At 42.4% G+C, this 16799-nt stretch overlaps 1 protein-coding gene across 2 annotated transcripts in view; it reads left to right on the top strand.

Moving 5' to 3' along the window:
• Window positions 1–16799, top strand: part of CEP162 (centrosomal protein 162) — a 125647-nt gene that overhangs the window by 10767 nt on the left and 98081 nt on the right. For both annotated transcript variants that reach the window (XM_066605014.1, XM_066605012.1), the window contains exons 3-6: window positions 2069–2215; window positions 6353–6539; window positions 8603–8664; window positions 14732–14829. In XM_066605014.1, the coding sequence (XP_066461111.1) occupies window positions 2069–2215; window positions 6353–6539; window positions 8603–8664; window positions 14732–14829 (494 nt within the window). The remainder of the gene's footprint in view (window positions 1–2068; window positions 2216–6352; window positions 6540–8602; window positions 8665–14731; window positions 14830–16799) is intronic.

Genomic DNA, 16799 nt, shown 5'->3' with positions numbered 1-16799 from the left:
CTAAGGTTGAATAGAGAAATGGGGAGCAGAAACTTCACACTCCTAATTAAAGCTTGGTAAGAGTCTGTTGTTCCCCTGAAGTAGGGTGATAGGGTTATGGCGTGGCAGTGACAAACTGAGGCAGAGGCAGCCACGCTCCCTGTGCCTCTTCTGCTCTCTGTCACTGGTCTATCAGGGGAATGGGGCTTAAGTCGGCACTCCAGGAACCTCTCCCCTGCTCTGGCATTCAGCCGGTGAAAGGTCAATTCTGTCACTGTCACTGATGAATGCCAGAGAGGGCAGGGCTTATTACTGTGGCTCCAAAGCCCCTCGTCACAGCAGTAGAACCACTGCTATGTGTAAGGGGATGCAGGGCACTATTCGCCCCATTACAACGTGTTCATATGGCATATTTTTTTGTGGCTCTGAAGCAGCTTCTACATCAATTTGCTGGCAAAAATACACTGATCCAAAAAAAATAAAGCACCTGGAAGGAGTTAATTTCAGAAAACTGAACACTTGAAGGGAGGTTCTAGTACCCTCTTGGACCGCCTCTAGATTAGATGCAAGATGTGATATGGGCGGGCGTGGAGGTATACAGGTTCTGTATGGTATCCTATGGCATATTGGCCAATATTTGCTGTAACTGAGCCTCTAGATCTTGCAAACTTATAGGCTGTCGAAATTGCCGTCCCAGATGGTCCCATACATGTTCTATTGGAGATAAATCTGGTGAGCGGGCAGCCACGGAACTGTGACAATGTTGTGGGGACATTCCTGTGACACCCCCCCCCCCCCCCCCTTGCTATGTGTGGTTGAGCATTAGCCTGCTGGGAAATGCCTATTCACGCAGATCCATTTGTTTTTTTGTTTTTTTTTGTCTAAATGACACATTCATGCTTTTTTGTGTGGCTTTCTTTCTTTTCATTCATGTATTTTTAACATGCATTCTTCGCTTTTCATGTCCTATAGCCTATGTAGAATACCAGAAAAAAATGCTGCCTGTAGCCTGTAATTAATATTTCTGTATTGACTTCGGCTAGTGTCTTTGTTTTTGCTTTTTCAAAGGAGAGCTGTACCAAAACAGATTTTTTGTCTGTGGTGACACGTGGCGTTTTTTAGTTGCGTTTCCTAACTTCGATAGAAAATGGTATTGTAAAACATGCAGGTTTTTTGTGCTGCTTTTAGTTGTGGTTCACAAATGCAACTAAAAACACCCACGTGAGAAAGCAGGCTTAGACCGTTATGGTGAATAAGACCCAATGACTTCAGCTGGGCTGGAGAAGCCTGCAGTTCTTTGGGCATTCTTCAGGGACTTGGATGACTTTTTGGCCACTCCTGGGAAGATTTCCCCTTTGTTGACTGTCTCCTCTGTTTGGATATCGTGGCCCTCTTTGTACTTCAATGAAGTCCCATATTGATGTTTCTACAACTTTTGTTCTTCTCTCCTGGAATTTCTGTTGATCTTGGCACATCTTTCTTGTACAAAATCTGTGGATGCAGAATGACTCTTGGGAAGGCTAAGTATGTAGTAAGGGTTAGATTCAACAGCAGTGTTTATAGCAAATGATAGTACAAATAATGACAACCTTTTATTACTGTGGCTGATATGGTCCTAACTATAGGGTATATAACAATGCATTAGAAGTATATAGACAGTGAAAAATAATATTCTTCCCAGGAGTAAAGCATGATGCTTTCAAAGTTTGTTTTGTTCTGTGCCTTACTTTTACATATAGTCTTGTTTTTGATAATACATGATGTTGCCTATACATATAGCTGGTATAATTTAGGGATGAGCACTCCTCTAAAATTATATATACATATATACACTTTTCAGTGCAGTGTACATGGGAGTGGGCTGCTCACTCCGCCATGCTCCAGGGACAGGTTCTGCTGATGGCTGCAAGAGCCGGCATAGCCGCCAGATACAGGCAGATTGCTGGATGCAGCAGAGAAAAGCAACAGAAAGTTTTATTTTTTTTTTTTATTGCCATTGAAACCCAATCTTGGGGAATCGTTGAATAAATAGCAGAGCATAAAAACAATACAAATACAGCTAAAATGTACATATTTTGCTTTTCATTAGAACTGGCTAGGACAAGCCGCAGCTTTTTAAAATCTCAAAATACATCACAGCCCATTGAGGAAGTAGAAGAAGAATATGTGGAAGAAATGCAGAAATCGATTGATCCCCTGGTTGCATCAATAGAAAAGGACAGCTTGGAGATTGATGGTGAGTATGCAGGAAGTTCCATTTTGGAATTGGCTGGTATATTAAAGGAACACTAAACCTAGAAATACATGATGAAAGTTAACCGTAGGTAATTTTGTCCCAATTTTTCTCACTTTGCAGCGTTTTATACAATTTCTTGAAATGATCTTGTAGAAATCTAGCGGAGAACACGGGTTAATTGCTGATCCCTTCAGATAGGACAGAGGGGGTGGAGGCTCTTGCTCCAGTCAGTTGCCTTCCAGCCAAATGCAGGACAGTAAGAATGATGGTGGACTTGGCTGATCTCCAAGGACATACAGAATAATTCATTATACCACATGTGTCAAACACAAGGCCCGCCTTGTGACATTCACTGCACAATAAAGGGTTTTCTGTGGAAATACTATTGATGACCTATCCTCAGGATAGGTCATCAATAATTGATCGGCCAGGGTCCGCCGCTCGTGACCCCGACCGATCGACTGTGCGCGCGCATGCTGTCAGCACTGTAATAACAGAGATCGAAGTGTAAGCCTCCGCGCCGACCTCCGTGTAGTTGCCGGCACTCGCAACTGCAGACACGGCTCTCATTGAAATCACTGCTGATCGGTCGGGGTCCTGAGTGGCAGACCCTGGTCGATCAACTGAGGATAGGTCATCAAAAGAAAACTGCTTTAATGTCTATAAAATGCCAGTGAGATCAAAATGCTCACTACACCCCTAACTGAATGCATTGATGAGAGTGGTTTCTAAAGTCTGGTCATTTTAGGAGTTTCCATTTTACTGGCACCTCAGGGACTCTGCAAATGAAATTTATCCCAAATCTGTGATTCAAATGCTGCTCCTTCTGATCCACGCCATGTGCCCAACACTTTATAATACTTTAAGGGTATTGCCATACCCAGGAGAAATTGCACAACAAATTATATGGGGCTTTTTCTCCAATATTCCTTTTTGAAAGGGAATAAAAATTTTGGGCTAAAACTACATGTGATCAAAAATAGTGGGTTGTACAAATGGAAGAAAAAAACAAGAACACAACATATGGAATGAAATGTTCACTACATTCCAAGATCAATTCCTTGATAGGTGGTGTTTCAGAAAGTAAAGCCTCTTGGGCTTTTTCTTACTTTTTGGCACCTCAAGACTATTGTAAACCTATAATGGAAAATATCCTAATTAAAAAGAGGCCCCAAAATCCACAAGATGCTCCTTCATTTTTGAAGGGAAAAAATAGATAAAAATTGAATATCTGGAAAGATTTGACATTTTTAAATTTACGCCATTGCTTTCATTCCTGTGGGGGGGGGGGGGGCTGATAGATAGGCCCCTCAAAACCACTTTAGAACTGAATTGGTCCTTTAACCTATTTCTCACTGCAGAGAATAAGGGAGAGGAGACCAGCTGCAGCAGGGAAGACTTGTGATCCTCCTGTATATCTCCCTGTTCCATAGAAGCTGGTGAAATGAATTTTTGTTCATATCGTGCCACATCAATCATTGAAAAATATTTGTCCTTTGACTGTCACATATGGGGTTTTCCCCAGAAAAGTATTAAAATGTTGATGTCTTGCTCATCTCATAATGATGGTAATAATAATCTTTAGCGCTAACATATTCCGCAGCGCTTACATAACAGGAAGAATAGAAACAAAACCACGGTTACATGTAGTATTCAATTCATGGAAACAGTAGGGGTGAGGGTCCTGCTCCAACGAGCTTACATACTACAGATAATGGGGTAATACAGAAGGTAAAGGGCTGGAGATGTGTACAGTATGGTGAGATGCTATAAACAGACAATGGTCGGACATTAAGCCGTATAGTGGCTACATCAGTATGACTGCAGGGGCGGTTGGTTGCGGCTAGCAGTGATTGCAGTCACTGGGACAGGGAGCATGTTATCAGGCAGAGTACAGAGGGTTTTGGTTTAGGAGATATGATATGCCTCCCAGAAGAGGTGCATTTTTAGAGCACACCTGGCATTTTCTGTGTCGAGGATTGCCCGGATAGTTTGGGTAGCGCATTCCAGAGGATTGGTGCTGCTCTGGTGAAGTCTTGGAGGTGGGAATGAGAGGTTCGAGTTAAAGGGGCACTTAATCTGATTTTGTTAGCGGAGCGCATGGGATGGGTGGTGAATTGAGATGAGGAAGGCAATGTAGGGTGGCGCTGCGCTGTGGAGAGCTTTGTGGATGAAGGTAATGAGTTTAAATTGAATTCTGTATTTGATGGGCAGCCAGTGCAGTAACTGGCACAGGGCAGAGGCGTCCGAGTAGCGTCTGGACAGGAAGAGGAGCCTGGCTGCCGCATACAGGATGGATTGGAAAGGGTAGAGTCTGGCGCAGGGGAGGCCGATCAGCAGCGAGTTGCAATAATCGAGCCAAGAGTGGATGAGGGCAACAGTGAGCGGTTTTAGCATATCAATGGTGAGAAAAGAGTGGCTTCTTGCGATGTTCTTGAGGTGCAGGTGACCTGTTCAAGGGAGAGATTGGATGTGGGGGGTAAAGTAGAGATCTGAGTCGAATATAACAAGACAGTGAGCGTGCTGTATGGGCGTTATGGTGGTGCCACATACTGTGACGAGATGTCAGGATGAGGTCAGTTAGCAGAGGGCGGAAACGCCAGTAGGTCAGTTTTTGAGAGGTTTATTTTTTGGTAGAGAGAGGACATAGTGTTAGAGACAGTGGACAGACTGTGATGTCATGGGAGGGGTATAAATAAGGGAGATGGAACAATACCTCCACAGCGCCACCTATTAGAAGAGGTGTATAACTGGGTGTCGCCAGGATAGAGATTAAAAGTCAAATCCCTTGATGGTTTATCCAATAGGGGCCATATAGATGGAGAAGAGGAGGGGGCCGAGGACCAAGCCTTGGGGTACCAAGGGGAAGAGGAGGGGAGGTAGAGCCAGCAAAGGATACACTGAATGAGCAGTCACAGGTAGCAGAACCAGGAGAGAGTAATGTCCTTTAGGTTGATGGAGCAAAGCATACTGAGGAGGAGTTTGTGGTCAACAGTGTCTAACGCTGCAGAGAGACCGAAGAGGATCAGTAAGGAGCAGTCACCTCTAGATTTAGCCATCAGGAGGTCATTTGACACCTTTGTAATCCCATCACTCCTCTTCACTGTCTAATCCCACAGATGCTACAGGCATTGCTGAATGTGGCACCTAAACCTTTTTTTCCACAGAAAAAAAAGTTAAACTTTTTTTTGTTTTTCCCCTTTAAATATTTGAAAAATAAAAATAATTAAAAAAAACAAACTACACATAATTGTTATTACCACATCCATAACAACCTGTACTACAAAATATTATATTATTTATCCAGCATGGTAAATTCCATTTAAAAAAAAAGCCTAGCAGTTTTCTGATCATTTTGCTTCCCCAAAACAGAAATTAAAAAAAATAATTAAAAATTCATGTATGCATAAACATGATACCAATAAATACTGCAGGTCGTCCAACAAAAAAAAAACAGACCTAATACATCTCTGCCCATAGAACAATAAAACTTTTCTGGTCCTGGAATATGGTGTTTGTTTTTCTTGTGTTTGAAAAAAAATAAAAAAAGTAGTAAAACATAAAACCTCCTATATAATTGTAATAAAGGTAGAATAAAGGTAACATAATTATAACGCATGGTAAAAGTCCATAAACATAAATTGCAAAAAAACAATTGACATTTTTTTTTCAGTATGAGCCAATGGAAAAAAAAGCGATTTATTAAGTGTTGTTTAATACATCATATGTATCCTAAAGTGGTTGCTATAAAAACTAGAACTCAGCCTGCAAAATACAAAGTGCATCGATGCAAAAATAACTTTATTCGCACATAAAGTGACATGTGATTAGATTTGAAAAACAGGACTGTCTCAGTAAGGCAAAAACTGGTTGCTTCAGGAAGGGGTTAATAGAAACATTTCCTTACAGACAGAACTGAAAACTTCAAGTGTGAATAAGGGCCCTATGGTGTCTGCACATGCTATGGATGATTGCTGTAACCACATGTGGCTCACCGCTAATTGCCAGGCGGCACTAGGACTTAATAGCAAATCCATATGCCACCCAGTAATTGCCATTGATCCACACTCGGTTACAGTGGATAAACCGCAGCATGTACAGGCACGCTAAATAGTAATTATGTACTTTATATACTAGAGTCAGTTGTGGCTTCTGGACCAAATCAAGCCTTTCATGGGGTTGGACTTGATACTTTGGAAGAACAAGAAGAGAAGGAAAGATTTTTTGCTATACTTGAAAAGGGTGCTTCATCCACAATTGACTATTCCAAGTTAAATAAGGAACTGGATTCTACAGATTCAACACCGCTTACAGCTTACATACGGTAAGGTCTTTATTCTAGTCTACAGTAGTTTTGTTCAGCAATGTAAAAGTTTTTAAATGGTCAACCCATCCTGACAGTCCCCTCTCTAAGTGCAGCATATGTAATGTTACACCTGGAGAAACAATGGACAATTATTGCAAGACCACTGTAATAAAAGCGGCATCTATTGCATATCTAGTTAATCTTGCCATACATTTTTGATCTGTGGGGGAGCAACTACTAAAACGTCTACCTAATGCAGCATTTCCCAACTCCTGTCCTTAAGGCACCCCAACAGGTCATGTTTTCAGGATCTCCTATAGTAAGAACACCTGTGGCAATGTCTGAGGCACCGACAATAGTTACATCACCTGTGCAACACTGAGGAAATCCTGAAAACAAGACCTGTTGGGGGTCCCTGAGGACTGGAGTTGGGAAACACTGACCTAATGTGACACGTTTGTACATGGTGGTGGTGACCACCCACCAACCAAGAACTGTGTCAGGACTTAAATGCATCACTAGAAGATTTATACACTTAGGCCTCATGTCCACGGGGAAAATCAGGCCCGCTACGGATTCTCCATGGAGAATCTGCAGCGGGTCCCTCCTGCCCCGCGGACAAGAGCGCTGAAAATAGAATATACTCACCTGCTGCGGGCCATGCGCGTCTTCCCTTTTCGCGGCCGGATCCTCTTTCTTCGGCCCGGCGGATGTGCTCGGCACGCTGGCTGCGGCACATCCACCGCGCCGAAGCAAGAAGATCCGGACAGGAAGAAGGGAAGACACGCACGGCCCGCAGCAGGTGAGTATATTCTGATTTTAGGTCTCTCGCGGATCGGACGGCTTCCATAGGCTTCAATAGAAGCCTGCGGGAGACCCGCACCAAATGGAGCATGGTCCGGATTTTTTCCTGAACGCGGATCCGCGTCTGCAGGGAAAAATGACATCCGCAGGTATTTAACTACCTGCGGGTGTCTAATGCATCCCTATGGGGCGTGGATCCGCGTGCAGGAAAAACGCTGCGGATTTTAATTCATAATTTACAAGTGGACATGAGGCCTTAGGCCAGGCTCACACAAGCAGGTAGGATTCCACTTGTGGATATCTGCAGTGGAAGACTTGCGAATAATCGAGGAAATGAATTGTGTATGGTTGCATACGCGTGCGGTTTTCTGTGCAGATGTATCTTTAAAGACAGTGTATCATCAACGTGGGAGAATGAACACAAGCAGAGAATGCCATCAGAAAGTTGCCCGATCCCCTGGAAACACCCTTGTATCACTCAGGCGACCGCCCAGGTGACAATCTCGTATGCTGTTGCGGTAAGAGCTGTTCTGAGAGCCTTCAGGACGGGATGCTGCTCTCTAGGCTCAGCTGGTTTATACTACTTATTTTGGAAGTGGTATAAACCATTAAAAAAAAAAAACACTCTTGTGGAAGAAGAGCTCAGAAGAACAAGTGGAGGTTGCAGGCAGCAGTCTGCATGGTGTGTTGCTCCCCAGACTCTGCCCTGCATTGTCTGCCCACAAAATTCCTGCTTTCTTTATACCATTTGTTATCTAGTCTCCTAGCAAACTGCATTTGATCCACAGTCCAAACGCTATTTTGAACGCATCCATAAAGATCAATGGATCTCATATGCGTGGAATCCGTTGTAAAACAGAGCATGTTGCGATTTTTCTTCCATTCACGGAATCCGCGATTCCTGCCCACAAGTGTGAGCAAAACTCAATGCATTTCACTGTCCCCGTATCACGGCATATCCTACTCGCGCACCGCGATCACGTAATCCGCAGTTCACATCCGCTCGTGTGAGACCAGCCTTATTTGTATGAATCTGCTTTAACAGTGCATCAATACATCACAAAGTAATAGTTCAAGACGTATAAAACATAAATTATGCAGTTACTCTTGAAACTGTTTTGTAATAGCTGCTTTAAGATCGGTGTTTGTTTTCCTTTTGATTAAAAGTAGTGAATGAGTAGCATCTGACACGCATGTTTAGTCTAGTTCTGCTTGGTATTTTTATAGTATTGTATTATATTTTCTTTCTTTTTTCTTTTTTTCAAATTTTTTTTAAGCCATAATGACCGTGTTCAAGGAGAGGAGGATGAAGATAAGGGTGAAAGTAAAGATGTGTCTGGTAATTATAAAAGTATTGTTTTTTTTTCTTTGTCAAACCTTGTACATTAAGTTCTTAGAGTATTAAAACGTTACAGATAGCTTAAAGGGGTATGCCAGGGAGAATACCATTGATGACCTATCCCTGGAAAACTCCTTTAACAGCTAAGTGGGACAGTGTACCCAATCATATTCCATAAGAGAAATGCAAACCAGAGACCAGCTCCTCTGCCGTTGCTCCCACGCACGGACCGGCTGGAAACCACAACTGATGCACAGGAAAACGGACAAAGTCCAGCATTGGGTAAAAACCTTTCAGTCTTTATTAAACAATCCAGACAGACATGGAGGAATAGAGAGCATGTGCCGTCTAACATGTTTCAGGCAAGCATGTTGCCCCTAATCATAGACATCAAGGCACTTGTGAGTAACACATATATTACAATAGACAGCCAGTGGGGTGCTTGAAACAAGAACGCATGACACCAGAAACATGACACTATTACAAGGAAACAATACAAACAACTAATAGTGCAATAAAAAGTCCAGTCGGCGGTTCATAGGATTGCAAAATATGCATCCAACATGCCTCTCTGTCAAGACGTTTGCGATGATGATCTCCACCGCGTAATGGGCGGTTAACTCTTTCAGTACCATAGACTTGTAGGGAAGAAAAAAGAAATGGGATGAAACAGCTGATACATGTTTCCTTCCAGCATGCTCAATATCAGATATATGTTTTCTTATCTTAGTTTTTAAACTGCAGACAGTACATCTAACATACGGCACTTGGCAGGACCGACATGTGATGAGATAAACCACGAACAGTTTACATATTGAGCTATGCTAAAAGTCTTTTTTCATGACACACAATTTTTTGTAGTGTGAAGAATGGAGCAACAAATACATCTGTTATGTCCACATTTCACATAGCCTGAATAGCAAAGCCAGGAGGACGGTTCAATTCGATGGCCAATAGTTGTACTGGGTGATAATAAAAAAAATTTTAGCTACAGATTTACAGCCTGAATCAAGAATTCTGGCGAAATCCCAGTAAAGGAAGATATTTCTGCATAATCTGACAGAGGGATATTCTACACCAGTGGTCCCCAACTCCTGTCCTCAGGAACCATCAATAGGTCATGTTTTCAGGATCTCCTATAGTAAGAACACCTGTGGCAATGTCTGATGCACCGACAATAATTACATCACCAGTGCAATACTGAGGAAATCCTGAAAACATGGCCTGTTGGTGCTCCATGAGGACTGGAGTTGGGGAACACTGTTCTACACTATATCGGGTTGAAAAAAATCATTATGCCCCTCCCATTATTACATGGGTGTGGTTTAACTCAACAAGTCAGTACGATTTTTCTCAGCAGAAATTTTTTGGGCCCCAGACAACATCCGTTTTGGGTGATTGCAATGTTGGAATCTCCATAACTTTTTGTTTCTCCGTTTGGTAAGCCACATCAGAGGAACAATTTCGTTTGGCACGCAGCAATTTTCCCACTGGGACACTTTTCAACACCTGAATAGGATGGCCTGATGAAGCATATAATATAGTGTTACCAGCAGTGGGTTTGCGGTAAGTGGACGTCTCGACCAAAGACCGTAGCGCGTTGCCTGACCATTTTAAATCCAGAACTGAAATGTGAATTGGATCATAGGAAAATGTGAATTGAAGATTAAATGGATTATTGTTGAGATAGCTTACCAAGGTTTGTCGGACCATATAAACAGCGGGTCCTCAGTGTAACGGTCTGTCTGGATTCTGTCTGGAATCTCAGGATGGGTAGAAAGTGTCCTCAAACCACTGGTAAGAAATACAACCAGATACTTGCAAGACACCATGGACCTACTAAATGAACCATAGGTCCCCTCACCAATGGTGCCATCCTGGCCACTATGGGTGTTGAATCCTTGTATTCCAACATCCCACACGAAGATGGACTGACCGCCTGCCAGGCACACGTTGGGGACAATAGGTTTGCCTCTGAATCCGTGTTACAACTCATAAGATTTATCCTCATGTGTAATTATTTCTCCTTTGGCAAAGAGATATTCCTTCAATACCGAAATCAACTTTTTGGACACCACCATAAAAAATTCAAGCAACTAAATACAGACATCCCTATGCCGGAAACTGATTGATTGTCCCACATACCTCAGATGGGACAGTTTCCACCCTAAAGACATAAAAAAGTCGATAGTTTACAGCCAGGCCATCGGATACAACCAGATCTGCCCCATCCCAACAGACATAGAGGAACATCTATACCATCTTAAAAGGACATTTTTAAATCAGGGCTACCATCCCACCTCAATTGATGACCAAATCACCAGAGCCACCAGGATACCCAGAAATCAACTACTCCAATACACAAAGAAGAAAACAGTCATTTACCTCTAGTAGTGACCTACAATTCACAGCTAGAGGTATTAAGGAAATCCGCAAAGAAACTCCATCATACCCTACACAAGGATGACCATCTGTAAACCATACTCCTGGACCCTCCCCTTCTGTGTTACAGGCAGCCTCCAAATTTGAGGAACTTTTTAAATCAGGAGTGCATTGCCCTCTGATACACAAAAAGGAACTTATCCCTGCAATGTAAGGAGCTCCAAGACCTGCTCACATATACTGACTGCGGACAGGATACTAATCCCCAACAGACAACAGGACTAAAAGATTCCCGGGATAGTCACATGTTTGTTCCATGTCCGATGTTGTGTACCTGATCTTGTGCAGTAAATGTCCTGTTGGGGGCCTTTATGTTCGAGAAACAGGACAAAAACTAAAAGCGAGGATGAGATCTCATCGCCACAAAATTAAACAGAGAAAGACAGAATTACCTGTGACTGAGCACTTTTCTAGTCATAGACAAGACAGAAGATATGAAAGTTAATATACTGAAAGACATTTTCAAGTCCCAAAGCCCTAGAAGAATTGGGGAGTATAAATTTATAACAACTTTTAACAGAGGGTTAAATTGTTCAAGAGGATTCACGTGTGACTGGGAAGTATGAGACATCTATAGCACAGATAACACTGCTGACCTGATGACCCCCTAACACTAAGTCAGGGACCATAAAACCTTCACATCTTTATGAGTGAATATTTCAAGATGTTTGTATTTCTGTTCTAGTATTTTTTTAAGTGCAAATTAATCCCATCCATGTCTGTGCCTTGTCATAGGTATGTGTCTGTGAATGTATATGTATGTACATTTTGGCAAGGTTCAGCGAGAGGCATACAACAGCAAAAAGTCACAAAATTTTGGGGGCAAAACCTTATTTGTACAAAAATGTACAACTTTTTGGAGAACGGAAAACTACAGCATAGGTTTGATGAACTCCCCTATGGAATATGATTGCACAGGAAAACTGAGTAAATCCAACATTGGGTAAAAAAAAATTTCAGTCTTTTATAAACAATCTGTGAAACCAAGTAATCTCGTTGATATCTTTCAATGGCTAACAAAAATAAATAATGTTATAGCGAGCTTTCAAACTTACTCAGAGTATTGCTTCAGGCTTAAATGAAATAGATCCGAAGAGGCATGCATATACATGAATGCCAAAGTTGCAAAATTTGTTGCAATCTCACTCTAGTAACTGGGTGGCGGAAAGAAGTGACTCCAAAATCCTAGAAATATTCAAGTTTACAACTAACTTATCATTAGTGTGTGACATACATTTATTGCAAAATGTGATATTTTGGCCTCCAGCAAAACTGGCTTTAAACAAATATGATAAATTCTCTATCCCCCCCACCCCGGTTATTGCTTTTATCTTTTGCCTTGTTTAATTTGCTAAGGATTGAGTATTTTTGGTTGTAGAATAACAAAGAAGCAGCCTTATAATAATAATCCTCATGCCATTGTTCATGTCTGAGTGGATGTTCAGATCCGTACTTCATTTTTTTTCACCAAGTATGTCGAAGTAAAAAGCCATGATTGTTTGTCCACATCTGTAGGTCATGTTCAAGACATTGAAGCAGTTTTGCAGGTTGATGGGTTTTGCCTCAAACACAACAAAAATTTACTTTTTAAAGGCACAGAGAAAATGTTTCAGGATTGACAATAATTTTAAAATGCTTTTAAGAGGTTGTCCATAATTAGGAAAAGATTAATGATCCAATTTGTCTAAAAGAGAAGCCTTTTATTTTCTTTGTTTTTTTTAATTATTTATTTAATAAACCTGTACAATCCCTTTTAAGAAACCGAAGAAAGTGTCTTATCACAAGAGGCTAGAGTTTAAGTTCAGCTGCTGTTGCTTTTCTGCAACTATACCCAGTAGCATGTTGCTTGTGACTTCGTTTGCACGCTCAAATCTGCGCATCCACTGACATGCCAAAACACACGTGAACAAAGCTCCGTGCCCATTGCTTTCAATAAGGCTGCCGTTGCTGCCAGCAAGCCCATTGAAAGCAATGGTCTGTCACCAACCCCTGCCGTGATTTTCGGGGAAGGGCTTTAAATAGAAGCCCTTCCCTGAAAATCATCCCTAGCTTGTGTCAGGGCTCAGAGGCGTCTAGCCGCTTGGTCTCTCTGCACTGCTTTGAAACTCTTTCAGCAGGAGGGGATTTAAAATCCCCGCCTGCTGAAAGCGCTGTATCTGAGTGACTGCGCTCAGCCAATCACAGGCAGCGGTCAACCATTCATTGAATGACAGCGAGTGCTGCCTGTGATTGGCTTAGTGCTCAGTCAATCAGATACAGCCCTTTTTAAATCCCCACCTGCTAAAAGAACTTCAAAGCAGTGCAGGAATACCAAGTGGTTGGACGCACCAGAGCCCCAACAGCGGTGGAGAGGTGAGTACATTATTTTCTTTATTTTTTTTTTACACATGCTAGGGATGATTTTCAGGAAAGGGCTTATACTTAAAGCCCTTCCCCGAAAATCGCTGCAGCGGTTGCCTGCATCCAATTGCTTTCAATGAATGCCAGCGGCGGCTGCATTGAAAGCAATGTGAGAACAGCATGATCCTCTGTGTGTGTTATAAGAGCGATTGTCCAGGCAGGGGATTTTTTTTTTTTTCTCCCTGCAGGGAGTGCCATCATTACTGAACACTGTGGCAGTGCTGTCACAGTGTTCAGTGATGAGGGGACTCCCCGCAGGGAATATTGACATGCACCATGGACCTACGATGCATGCATGTCCTATCTTTTGGAGGTGCATGCATTTGTACGCCTGTAAAACACGGACATGTGAACACACCATGGGAAACCAATGGTTCTAATAGACGCGTTGTTATGTGCATCTATGTGTGCACATAAACACGCTTGTCTGAATGGCCCCTAAGGGTGTGTTCACACGGCAGATTTTGTGACACATTTCACACCAAATTCTTATCCCATTAATTTGAATGGGAATCCAGATTTGTCTTTCCCAGATTTGAAATCTGCATTGCGGAGAGAAAAAAAACATTCTATTTCTGAACATGAATCCATGCAAAATCTAAATTGCAAATTTTGTCTATTTATAAGGTCTAAATCTGCACGCCATCTGCTGGGAAATACACAACTTGGCTGCAGATTTATGCTGTGTTCTAGAGCCGAGATTTGCTAAAAAAAAAATGTGTTGGATTCTACTGTGTGAACAGACAAATAGAGATGGAGCAGCACGCCAGGAATTCTTAAAAGGCAAATGGCACCATAGGGTGCCTTCTTTATTACATCTCCATAAAAGCAAAAGAGACATTTCGGCCTGAAGTGAGCCTTTGTCAAGCATCCATCTCTTTGGGGAAAGAGCAATTGTTTTCAATGGGGAAACCTCGCATGGACCTATAATTGCTTATGGGTGAGTGCATATTCATTGAGAACAATGGGCTCTATTTCATGTATATACATAGCAGAATAGAACATGCTGCGTTCTTTTTTTTTTTTTTTTGCACTCGCATCTTACGTAATTCTGACACTCTATTGTGATTGCAACTGCGTAAAGCAATGTAATTGATATCCTTCAAGTTACTGTATATCACACAGACATACAGTACACATGTAATATGTTCATATGACCATATGAGCCTGGTGTAGCAGAGTGTATAATTCTATTTTGCATAAGTCTATTTTCTTAACTTTCCAGTTAATTATAGTGAAGACTTTGAAGATGAGCCTGAAGCAAACAGTGATTTGGTCAGAAAATCTGAAGAAAGTAATGATCTTATGGAATCTAAAACCCAGGTGAGGTTTTAGATTCTTTCCTTTACTTTTAGTTCTGCTTGAGTTTTAATGATTTCTGCAAAGTATACATTACCTAATGCCTCAGTGTCAAGTGTTACTTAAGGCCCATTTAGACCCAATGATTCTTGCTCAAAATTCATTCAAAGCCAACTTTTGAGCGAGAATCGCTGGGTCTAAGGCCTCATGTCCACGGGGAAAAGCGGGCCCGCTACGGATTCTACATGTAGAATCTGCAGCGGGTCCCTCCTGCCCCGCGGACGTGAGCGCTGAAAATAAGAATAAATAAGAATTTACCTATCCGTAGCGGGCGGCGAAGCTCTGCTCTTCCTCACGGCCGGATCTTTTTTTTCGGCCGGCGGATGAATTCCTCACGCCGGCGGCACGTCGCCGGCACGTCGTCGACGTGCCGCGCGCATGCGCCGGGCACATCCGCCGAGCCGAAGCAAGGGAGATGCGGCCGTGAGGAAGAGAAGAGCTTCGCGGCCCGCTGCGGGTGAGTAAATTCTTTAAATTCCTATTTTAGGTCTCCCGCGGATCCGGACGGCTTCCATAGGCTTCAATAGAAGCCCGCGGGAGCCGTCCCCGCGGGAGACCCGCACGAAAATGGAGCATGGTCCAGATTTTTTCATGCTCCATTTTTTTTAAAATCCCTTTTATTCACAATCCGCGGGTATTTATCTACCCGCGGGTGGTCAATGCATCCCTATGGGGTGCGGATCCGCGTGCAGGTAATCCGCTGCGGATCCTAAATCATATTTACCCCGTGGACATGAGGCCTAAATGCATGAACATTGTGCAGTTTTCGTTAAAGATTCACTCATCGTTGTCTTTCAGCTAGCTGAAAGACAACAATTAGTCTTATCAGGACTGTGTACTGAATTCTCAGTGGGATACTGCTAAAACTATTGTTTCAGCTGGTATCCCGTTCGGTGAACAGAGCAGGTGTATACAGAAGACAACGCTCCTGCTGTGTCCTGCATACCCCGCTCAAAGTGCTCAGCGGGATACCAGAGCACTCCGAGAACACAGCAGCTGCATACAGAAGACAATGCTTTAGCTGTCTTCTGTATACCAGCTGAGCGCTCCAAGAACACAGCAAGAGTATGCAGAAGACAGCGCTCCAGCTGTCTTGTGTATACCCCAATCGGAGCGCTCAGCTGGATACCAGCTGAGTGCTCTGTGAACACAACAGGAGTATACAGAAGACAGCGCTCCAGCTGTGTTCTGCATACCCCACTTGGAGTGCTGAGCTGTATACCAACTGATCACTCTAAGAAGACAACAGCAGAAGATCGCGGCCCCGCTTGTCTTCTGCATACAGTGTGAGCCTTCATTTACACACTTATGCAAAGTGAACCCTCAAAACTGTCACGCAAACTGCCATTTTGAGCGAATTTTGAGCGATCATCTGCTGGTGTAAATCCACACAACGGTTATCGCTCAAAAGATGTCTTTTGAGCGAAGTTTGCGTGAGAATTGTTATCTAAATGGGCCTTAAATGTTATTTATAAAACTAAAGTATTTAAGCTGTGACTAACTATTCAGATCACCAGGCTCTGATATAAAACTAATATGCGGCTTTCAACACATTCAGCAAATATAAAGCCTATCTTATCTCCATTTTTGTACAGTTCACTGCAAATAGGCAGCTATCTGTGAAATATGGTGATCTTTGTATTTTTTCCCATAAAATACATTAATTTTGCTCCTCTGGTAGTCAGGACAATTGATACTCTTTTGGTGTTTACCAAAGTAGCCTAAACTATAAAATTAAAAGTAAAACCATACTAAACCCCATAACTATATATCTTATATTTAAAAAAAACCTACAGACTTTTTCATGCACCACACCTTGATCCCTTTGCTTGACCTTTAGTGGATGATTTTGGTGTCATTAGATTTGGTACATCCTCACCACCTCCGTAAAACATCCCCAAAACGTGCAAGACCAAGTCATGGATGGTGAACAG

The sequence above is a fragment of the Eleutherodactylus coqui genome, chromosome 1 (assembly GCF_035609145.1).
Source record: "Eleutherodactylus coqui strain aEleCoq1 chromosome 1, aEleCoq1.hap1, whole genome shotgun sequence".
NCBI classification, from domain to species: Eukaryota; Metazoa; Chordata; class Amphibia; order Anura; family Eleutherodactylidae; genus Eleutherodactylus; species Eleutherodactylus coqui.
Note: the sequence above shows the minus strand (reverse complement) of the source record. Positions and strands in the feature narration are given on the sequence as shown.